This window comes from Glycine max, chromosome 9, assembly GCF_000004515.6.
Source record: "Glycine max cultivar Williams 82 chromosome 9, Glycine_max_v4.0, whole genome shotgun sequence".
NCBI classification, from domain to species: domain Eukaryota; kingdom Viridiplantae; phylum Streptophyta; class Magnoliopsida; order Fabales; family Fabaceae; genus Glycine; species Glycine max.
In genome coordinates this window covers 41,029,227-41,040,154 of record NC_038245.2, presented here as the reverse complement: position 1 = coordinate 41,040,154, position 10,928 = coordinate 41,029,227, and the positions used below count along the sequence as shown (strand labels likewise).

Below are 10,928 nucleotides of genomic sequence, written 5' to 3'. Positions count from 1 at the left end.
AGCCATTCAATCATAATCAATCATCTAGGATAAATTTGATAAATTTTAAAATAATTTAATCTTTTTTCTCTAAATTATTTACTTGAAATATTTGAGAGTTTTTAAGTGAATTTTCAAGCTTAAAAAAGCTATAAAAAAAATTCAGATATTAGTTTGTGGCGACTTTAAAATTGAATAAATATAGCAGTTCTAAAAATTTTAGGGACTTAATTAAAAACTTTTACATGATTAATGACCTATATTCAAAAATAGTTGAGGGCTTATTTGAAGAAAAATAATAGTTTAACTTAATAAAATAGTAATCCAACTAAATGAGTCAAATTTAGTGAGCAACACATGCTTAATTTATGAAAGACAAGTTGAATTCAATTCCTACAAAGTGCATCCTTGTCTTGTAGAGGGACTATATTTTTTTAGATTAATTTTAAATATATATATATATATATATATATATATATATATATATATAAATTTTATGCACCTCTTGTGAGTTTTTTCTTAATCTGCACTTAATAATTTAATAAGTATGTTTTTGAGATGTTGAAAAAAAATTATGTATAACTCTTAATTGATCATATTAATATTAAGAGTAAATTACAAAATTTCATGAGATTTTGTGTAATAACATAAATATTTTTTTTACTTTTTTAACCATTACATTCACCTTCATTAATATTTTAGGGGCTTACCGGTTTAGTGTAAGATCCGAAAATGTATCGAAGAAGCGTAAGTATAATATTTTTAAACATGTAAGGAATGTTAATATAATATTTTTAAATTTAATGGGATTAGAGAAGGAAAATAAAAAATAATAAAATTTTGTGTAATTTAATAAAAGTTGTAGATGTGTTGCTCTAATTTGTTCTAAAATCAATAATTTGTTGGGGATAATATTTTGAATTTGGAGCAATGATATGAGTAATGGTACTAGAGCAATGTTACTTAAAAGTTCAATCATTTTTTTAATGCACTGAAGCATAATTTTTTTTTTAAGAGGAAAATTATTTTTTATATTTTGTTATAAAAACATTGTCTTACTTAAAAGAAAAATTAATTGTTTTCATACAATTTTTAGAAAATAAAAAGTGGAATGATATTTTTATAGCTAAGAGTGAAAAAAATCCATAACAAAAATCTCCATGATATTATAAAATATTTACCGGGTAAATTGGTTGGTCTTTGCCAATAATATAAATGTTAACTCCAAATTTTTAAATGTTAATATTAGTAACTAATTTTGAGATTGAGTAAAAGGTTGTGATAATTTGTAAGTGTGTGATTATCATTTTTAAAGGAAGTGACCAGTAGAATTGCGAAAAATATTTAAGTTATATTTATTTGATAAGTTTTTAAAAGTTATTTACCACATTATAAATACGAGTTCAAGATGAGAATAACCACTTCAACATGAATAGATGATTTAAGAAACGCGAATTTAAAGAATGTGAAAGAGACTATGGTAAGTGTGATAGTATTTATTATTTCTTATAATTCTTTATTAAAGACTCGGTTTATAAAGTGATACACTATGAATGCATGAAGGATTTTTCATGTTTATTAAAAAATTGTAATATTATTTAAGATATTGAATATTTGCTGAGATATTTTCATAAAGGTGGGCAATTGTGTGTGAACTGCATTAATATTCTATTCTTTTATTATTTTTATCCTCGGTGATGTTTGTGTGTGTATTATTTATCATTTGATCCTTATGTGTATGTGAAAGGGATTCCTAATAATGATATCAAAGCTGTTGGTTGGTGTTGTCACGTAAATAATAAAATAAGTATTGATGACAAATCCATGTGAAAATTTGTATCAAGTTTATTTTTTGATATGAAAGTCAAATTATTAATGATAACTAACAACGATGCAAATACAAGTAATGTCACCTTAAATACTTGTGAATGAATATTAAGATCTAAGAGTATGACAAATAAGACACCAAGTTTTGTGTAGCAAAAGCATGACATGAGAAAAAAAACATGAAGATGATTGTAGAGGACTTCCATGACACTAATGACAATGGGTGTTGAAAGGCAAAGTATATGGTTTGGAAACTCTGATTCAGGGACCAATTGTGAATCTAATTCCAAAATTCAATTTATTAATTCAAGTGATTCATTCTGAGATTAAGTAAAAAATTGTAATCATTGGTAAGTGTTGTCCAAATTATTGTTGTATGAATTATTGTACAAATAATAATTCTGATAATTTATAATTGGATCATACTATTTTTTCTTAAATGTAACAATTTTCACGCTTGAAATCTCTACTTAGTAAAATGTCTACATTCATTGTTTCTTAAATAAGATTATTTCTCAAATATGTTAAAAATCAACCATAATACAGGAGTTTAGAGTTGGAATGTGAAAGTGTAAGCAACCTATTTTCTCAAATAAGAGTAATGAACAAATAAGTTGTTAGTATAAATAATATTAGACTTGATTTCTTTAACTAAGATTTTGGATTTGAGCATTATGTATAAAGAAAATATGATTGGAGGGAAGACTCCTGAATTATTAACAAAATTGATAAATACATCACACCATATCATACTATGGGTACCAAAACTAAATAAATAATAGTAATTGTTAAAATAGAATGTGAATAAGTTTTGGATCACATATCATGGATACCAAAAATAAATAAAAGATAAATAATCAAATTTATCTCTGAAAGTGTAAGATGCTGGTAAATAGATTACTAAAAAATGAAAAATTTAAATTTAATCTTTGAATGTGTAAAAAACATGATAAATTAGTCATGTAAATAATTTAATAATAAATTGATCCATAAATTTTATAACTTAATATCAAATTAATGCTAAAAAATATAATTTATTATCAAATTAATTATTAAACATCATTTAATAATAAAATGATCTCACAAATTTAAAAATAAATAAAAGACTTATCCACTCCAGTCACTGTGACTTTCTTGTTTAGTTGATGTGATTATGGCTTATATTTTTCTTTGTAGTTTTCATTACTGTGTTGCATTGTGTTTCTTCTATCTTGGATTTTATTATTCATCCAAATGCTAATTTGCACTTCCAGTTTTCGGGCGGGATATTGGAGATAATAGGATATTAGGATTATTAGGTGTGGCTAAGTCCATAATGTACTCATGTAAATTTGATTTGTTGTTTGAGTAATATTTATTTTTAATTTTATTTTTTGTCTTTTCTCTCTCTTCTATATTATGAATTCTTACATGTAAGATTAATTTATCCTTTTTTTTTTACATCAATTTATATTTTTGATCTTGTTATCAACATCACACTTTTAGAAACAAATAGGATTATTTATTTTTAAATAAATAAATAATAGTAATTGTTAAAAAAGAAGGGGAATAAGTTTTGGATGAGGTGGAGAGCACAGAACGAAAGCTAAAACCCTGTCCCCGTGGATCTACGAAACCCACATAAACCCTTCCGGGTGAGGGTGAGAGTGGGAGAGATCTGATTGTGTTGTGAATCTCAGACGCGACGCCATGAGAAGGGTACCTTCCATTCTCTTCAGAACCCTTGCCGCCCCTCGCGCCGCCACCTCTTTCGCCGTCCCCAACCGCCTTCTTCAGGCCGCGCTCTACGGCAGCGCCACCGCCGCCTCCCGTTCTCACCGCCGCCGCTTCTCCTCGCTCCTAGGTCCCTTCGCCGCCGCGTCCCTCGGGGTCGCCGGGGCTCTGATCTCTCAGGAAGTCCTCGCCAAGGAGCCCCCGCCGCCCGAGGCTCTCCCGAACGACGTCGTTCTCTACCAGTTCGAGGCTTGCCCTTTCTGCAACAAAGTCAAAGGTAAAAAACAAAAAACAAAAAACTAACCGTTGATTTAACACGCTCTAGCTGTTAAATCATGTTATGTTATATTGATCATCACACACCCGGGACTCATTTTAGATAAATTACAGGTTTGATACATTAGTAAGTACCTAAACTTTTTGAGAAATTTTAAGTAGGTCCTCGAATTAAAAAAATAAAATTGTGATTTTATCCTTGATCTTCTACAATTTTTGTAGCAATTTGTTGATTTTACAATAACCAATTTAAAATTCATACCTACTATGATTTCTGATTGGTTTGTGTAGAAATTAAATCATAGATATTTCATATTGTACCCAGAATTTACTTGTGTTTTTAGTAAGTTTAATATATGTCGAAATGAAGTTGATTGATGAAGAATTAACTAGTTTTTAGATTATATGAATTTTTCATACTTGATCCACTTAACAAAAAGTCTTAATCTAGTGGTTGGATTGATGGAATTCAATGTAACTGAGTAAGTATGACAGCTCTTAGTGTATGTTTGCTTACGGGTCTCAGATGCGTGTGTTTATGTTAAATTCCTTGTCCAAAAGCTGAAGCATTGAGTCATTGAAATACAAAGAGCCAAGCCAAACATATGCTTATTCCTTGGAGTAAGTAGATTCCTTGAGTAATATGAGAATTTTAAATAGAAGCATTGAGTAAAGAGGATGGAAAAATGACACATTGGTAGTCAATTGTCACTTCTAAATGTGGCTGTATGCCTGTATTCTTCACCCTATTGATTTATCTCATATATAATGGTGAGCATGGGCTAGGATGTTGGTGATTATTCTGCTATACATCTTTCTCTTTTATTACTGGAGTTTCTCCATTGAGATTTCGCAGCATTTTTTTTCTGGTTTGTTATTGATTTTTTTTACTTGCTTTACCAGCATTTTTGGACTACTACGATATACCTTACAAAGTTGTGGAGGTCAACCCTCTCAGTAAGAAAGAAATCAAATGGTCTGAGTATCAGAAGGTGCCAATACTGATGGTAGATGGCGAGCAGCTAAATGATTCATCAGGTTTTTACATTTTCCCTTAAACATTGATTGTAAAGTTTTGTGATGGACTTGTGTCCATTGAACATGTCACTATAATTTTTCCCTGATGTTTGTTTGTTTGGCAGTTATAATTGATAAGCTGGGACATAAGATTCTGTCAAAGATAATTGTAGATTCAACTTCTGAGGATGAAGAGACAAAATGGCGGCGGTATGGTTTTCTTTCTTTTGGTCTTGTTTTATTTTTCAATCAAGCACGTGTCTAATAAATGTAACAGGGTGAAGTGGTTGAATTTTTTCTTTAACAATTTGATTGAATTTCGTTTTTCCAATTTTAAGAAGTTGTTTTCAGTTTCACACTTTCATTTGAACCAACTAAAAAGGAGATATTGCTCAGTTTGACTGGAAGAGAAACCTTTCTTTCTTCCTCAATTACTCTGCTTTTTGTTCTGTACTTTGCCATTAGGATTGAAGAGAATATATTTACTGATGATTTTATAACATTTCACTTATCTTTTTATCTTTAGTTCAGCATATAAATGCAGTGTGATATTGTTCTAACAAGCATAACTGGACATTTATTATGTCAAAACAGTATAAATTAAGTCACTACTTCCTTCGTGTGTGATGCTATTAAATTGTTGGCTTTCTTTCTCTATGGCGATTTGATTTCAGTCAACTTTTATTACACTTAACATATGAGGAATCTTATGTCTCTATGGGTTGGATTTTGGTCTAATCTTTCAATTGTTTACTTTTGAATCCCTTGATTTGTATATAAGAGACCTTACTATATCTGTTATGCAGTCCCCCCCCCCCCCCCACACACACACACCTCCATTTTTTTTTTCTAACATTTTTCTAAAGTAAAATTATTTACCAAACCAGTAAATATTTTCCATTGCCTGCTCTTATTCTTTTGAGTAAGAACAGTTAGATGTAGAATGTGGACATTAGTACCAGCCAACTTGTGTTTGGGGAGCACTTCTTTTCACTTTTCAGTAAGATGCTCAATTTAGCACCCATTGTTTATTCTTAAATTTGTATAGCCAAACAATTTGACAATTGATCTGGATTGCAAGATGCAATATGGCAACTTGAATTGCTGTCGGTAATTTGTACCCGTTACTATTAGAGGGAAGTCAGACAAAAACTCTGGGGAAGTGATTGAATCTATTTTAGCTTAGCATGTATATCTAATAGGCTAATTAAACTTTCTCTTCTGATATAGGTGGGTTGATAATCATTTGGTACATGTTCTGTCACCAAATATATATCGAAATACATCTGAAGCACTTGAATCCTTTGAGTATATTACGAGCAATGGTAAGTTGGTACTGGCCTTTGCTATAGAAATAATTTTTTTACTATTAGTTCTTACACTTATTTTAGCACATGCTGTGGTTTATGTTTCTTTCGACCACGTTTTCTACTGTATGAAATTGTCATTTGATATAAGAGCACATTTGGAACGTAATCTGTTGCCATGAAGCAACTGTCCCAAAAGCTTAAGCTATTAGGTGAAGACACCTTAACAATTTTATATTATATTTGAGTGATACCTTTAACAACAAAATGAGCCTCAAGACCATCCATTTTGGCAATAGGAGAAAAAAGTATCACCATTATCCTGTCCAAAAATTTGATTGATACCTTTAAGTCTTTAACAAGAAAATGAGCCTCAAGACAATCCACTATAGGTCCTACTTTTATAGTGAAGACCCAAAGGCAGCCCACAGGATTTTTACCTAGAGGTAAAGGAACCATCTCCTAAGTATGGTTTAATTCCAAAGCATGCATTTCCTCTATCATTGCCTGGTGCCATCCTAGATGGGAAAGAGCTTCCTGGACAATTTTAGGGAATAGAAACAGGCGACATGGAAGACGTGACAGCATATTGACCAGAAGAAAGATGATATAACTTACATAATTATAAATAGTATGAGGATTATGTGTGGAGAGAATACCTTCACAAATAGCAATTGGGAAGTTTGAAGGAGATGAAGGCTGGTGATACAGAGAAGGTGGAGAAGCTGGAACAAGTGGCGAAACATATGCCTTGGGATATGGTTGGGATGCTGAAACTTCACATGGATGACAATGATAAGTTTTCCGAGGATGAGCACACTCTACATTAAGAGTGGAGGTTGGTGTTGTCTTCTTGAAGAGTGAAGTATGTAGAATTTTAAAGAAAATCATATCTGCTTAAGTAAAGAGACAATATAATGAAGGAAAGTAACACCTATAAATTTTTTTGTACATTGGAATATTCAAGGAAGATACATTAGATTGCACAAGTGATGGGCTTGTCTTTTCCTAGAGAAACATCACAAACAAAGTAGCTACAGCCGAAAACACAGAAGGAGTTTATATGTAGACTCAACAAGAAACAAAATGAAATGAGAAATCTAAATGTAAATATTTAACAAAGAGGATTGAATTAAATAAGCAGTGGTAAGGCCGTAAGAATTGCATCTGCCCGAAAAATTATAAAGACATTAGCTGAAGTGACAAGGTATGAGCAGTATCAAGAGAAGACGAGCATGTTTTCTTTCAGTAATACCTTTCTCTTGGGTTGTGTGAGGACAACTAGATTGATAAATCTTTCCTTTAGATGACAAAAAAGACTTGAGAAATAGAAAACTACTCCTTGGCATTATCATTTTGTAAAATGTAATCCGAGTGACCAAATAGAGTAGAAATTTCTGAATATAATTTTTTGAAAAATTTCAAGCATTTATTTGATCAATTTTTCATCTAATGGATCCAAGTACACCTTGGGAAGTCATCAATGAAGGTTACAAAATGATGAAAGCCTAGAATTGAACTAAACACAACAAGGCTACCAAATATGTAAATGAACAATTTCAAATGTTTTGTCATACAATGTACCTGTTATCTGGAAAAGAAAGAAACTCAAAGTAGAAGAGATATGAAGGACACAACATATATAATTGTGTTGGGGACGTGTTCTTTCTGGATATTATTTACTATTGTGAAAGGATCAGCTTTATACACCTCCGTTCATCCTTAGTTTTTGGAACTTGAAAAATTCGGGCTTGGCGTAGTGGTGGAATCATCATGAACTGGGATGCCTTTTTTTAATTATTGAGCATATGTGGCCATTGAAAAGGCTCAGATTGATGTAGAAAAATTTCTATAATTGACATTTTACAGTAAAAGAGACGAGAGACACTATCTTACAGGCTTGTAGAAGATATTAGAGGACATCACATGCAATCTGCTTCAGGTCTGAATAGAGTCAAATAATGCTGTGACACTGAAATGTGCATGCATGCATGCACACATACAAACTAGCCTTCTCCTACTTTGACTTGTACAATATTGGAAAAAATCCAAGTGCCACATCAGATAGCTTTTGGGGTTAAGTTAGCCTCAAACTCAAATTCTAATATGGTATTAGAGTCTATCTTAGATCCACCAACGGGCTGCCCACCATATTATCCACACACCAAACCCAAAAGTAGGGTTATAAGTGGTTCGGGTTGGATTGAGTTTTGTCTATTTTTTAACCTAATTCAATTAAACTTAATTGGGTTGGATTAGATTGGGTTTACCTTCTTTTTTTTTTGCCAACCCAATCCAATCCAACTTTAATTGGATTGGTGATCGGATTGAGCCATTAAAAAATTGTCACCTTAAGTCTTGAAAAAAAAAAAAAAATCATCAAGCTCAAAAAATAGTAAGATATTTTATTTGACAGAAAATGAGAAAAATACTATTCATATAATAAACAATATTCATTAATAGAATTCAATAATCATAAACATAACATTGTTTTACAACTCAAAATACTTAATCAACAATAATCATAAAACATAACATTGTGTTAGATTGGGTTGGGTTGGGTTTTGATCGGATCCAAAACTCTAAACCTGCCATCAAATCTAATTATTATCGGTTTCATTAAATTAAAACTAATCTAATCCAATAGCTCAATCCAATCCACAAAAATCTGATTGGATTGGGCAGATTCGTGGATTAGGTCTGATCCACTTACACCCCTAGTCAAAAGTGTTGGACGTGAGGGGGTGTATTGGAAAAAATCCAAGTATCACATCGGCTAAAGATAGTGACAAGATAGAGTATGTAAGTGGGGGACAATCCTCACCCTATAAGCTGACTTTTGGAGTTGAATTAGGCCTAAATCCAAATTTTAATATACAATAGTTCACATTTCTAGAATCATCATTTTTAATGAGAAACTTAAGGTTTTCCTATTTGTTTTGTTATTACTCAATCTGTATTAATACATTTTCATGGGCAAAATTAGCAATGTCGAATCTTTTCTTTAACCCTTTCTTTTCCCTAATGTACATACAAAGAATAAATCTTCTTCAAAACTCTCCTTGCATATTGTGCCACTTAAGATTTTAGAGCTTAAGATTTTAGTGAGAAGAGCTTGAGTGGATCACACTCGAGCTGAGACTAGTCAGCAAGTACATGGAAATGAAAGGGTGCAGACTGCAGCACCCTGACCACAAATGGCTACAGTAGGAAAAAGAGAAAAAGGAAAGAAAAACATAGAAAAATACATATAAAAACACATTAATATAACAGTGTTTTATCTACTTTCAGCCCATGTGTATCATGCTTACAAACCCTTAATTTACTTTATGTGAACTTCTTTCTTTGGCCATGATTTATTAAACCTGAAATCTAATCATGATGATATTTTGTTTATTTTTATATTTTTAGGCAATTTCAGCTATCTTGAAAAATTTTCAGTGAAGTATGTTGGAGCTGCAGCAATGTATTTTGTGTCTAAGAAACTGAAGAAAAAATATAACATTACTGATGAACGTGCTGCTCTTTATGAGGCAGCAGAAACATGGGTAGATGCTCTGGATGGCCGGGAGTTCCTTGGTATGTACTCCACTGTTGTGTTAAGGAGATTATAATATCAATGCAAAAGCATCCATTCCCTTTCCGTGTGTGTAACTGTGTATAAAACTGAGGCCTCAGATATATCCAAATGCTGTATAGCTTCTTGTTTGGAACAATTTTTTTCTAGAGAAACAATTGTTTTTTTTTTATTATTAAAATTCTCTCAAGAAGTTGACCTGAAAGAAAACAACTAATTTCTCCCAAATAAGTTGAACCAGATGTTCTAATTTTATTGTGTATTTTTTTTTTGCCAAGCTAAAGAGTAACAAATAAAATAGCTTCATATATCCTTGGCCAGTCTAAGTATTGATCATGAACATGTAGTCTCCATTTGTAGTACTTTTGATTTTCACATTGGTGGTCTCTTGTAATTTTCCACTGGATTTGTTTGATCTAAACCTCAAAAGATAATTCAGAGTTTAGTACCTGCATGTAACCATTTAAAGCAAGTGACCCTTACATGTCTGTCTGTTAGTTTAGCTGCAAATAATCTCTGGCTTTTGATTCAGTTTACTTCAATTTCTTGTGAATTTTGATGAATATTAATCTTGCATTCATAGGATGTGAGACCATGATTACTTTTCTGTGTTTTTAGGAGGGTCTAAGCCTAACTTAGCTGACCTGGCTGTCTTCGGGGTTTTAAAGCCGATCCGCTATTTGAGGTCTGGCAAGGATATGGTGGAGCATACACGTATTGGCGAGTGGTATGCAAGAATGGAGAGTGCTGTGGGAGAGCCTTCCAGGATTAAAGCCTAAATTGGGTTCTTTCTTGTCCTGACAATTGACATTTATTTTTTTGGCTTCTACTATTATTATGGTCTTGCTTTTGCCTCCACTGGTTTGATGGAAAACATTTAGGTTTCTCAGATAACATATTTGGCTCTTTAGAACAATACTACAATGTGGTATTAGTGTTATATATAGGCAAAGTTTTGCTGAACAATTGATTCTTTAGAAAAATTATTCTTCTATTATAGCTGCTGTTATTGTAAAGATTAAAGAAATCTTTGAGCTGTATCAAAGAATAAGGCAACGTCTGCCATGCCTGTGATATTTTAACACTTTGGTTTTGATTAATTTGATGCATAAATGACTTGATAGAGTTTAATATTGAGTTTAATTTGATCACTGATCAATCGATGTAAATAAGTTGAGAAACTGAAGCGATGTAAATTAAGGATTCGTCTTCTAAATTGATTGGTACATTTT

General features: G+C 31.7%; 1 protein-coding gene across 1 annotated transcript; it reads left to right on the top strand.

Annotated features, from left to right (window-relative positions):
- Nucleotides 1–3,354: 3,354 nt before the first annotated feature.
- Nucleotides 3,355–10,662, top strand: LOC100811576 (prostaglandin E synthase 2). The gene is made up of 6 exons (XM_003534095.5): nt 3,355–3,796; nt 4,699–4,833; nt 4,938–5,022; nt 6,043–6,137; nt 9,531–9,698; nt 10,315–10,662. The coding sequence occupies exons 1-6, from the start codon at nt 3,496–3,498 to the stop codon at nt 10,473–10,475; spliced, it is 945 nt and encodes a 314-aa protein (XP_003534143.1). The 5' UTR covers nt 3,355–3,495; the 3' UTR covers nt 10,476–10,662.
- The last annotated feature ends 266 nt before the right edge of the window (nt 10,663–10,928 follow it).

Excerpts from the sequence above, each read along its gene's own strand:
- LOC100811576 (XM_003534095.5), top strand. The coding sequence starts at position 3,496 with ATGAGAAGGGTACCTTCCATTCTCTTCAGAACCCTTGCCGCCCCTCGC. Across the intron at positions 3,797-4,698 it reads TTTCTGCAACAAAGTCAAAG|CATTTTTGGACTACTACGAT; the intron begins GTAAAAAACAAA and ends TTGCTTTACCAG. Across the intron at positions 5,023-6,042 it reads GAAGAGACAAAATGGCGGCG|GTGGGTTGATAATCATTTGG; the intron begins GTATGGTTTTCT and ends CTTCTGATATAG.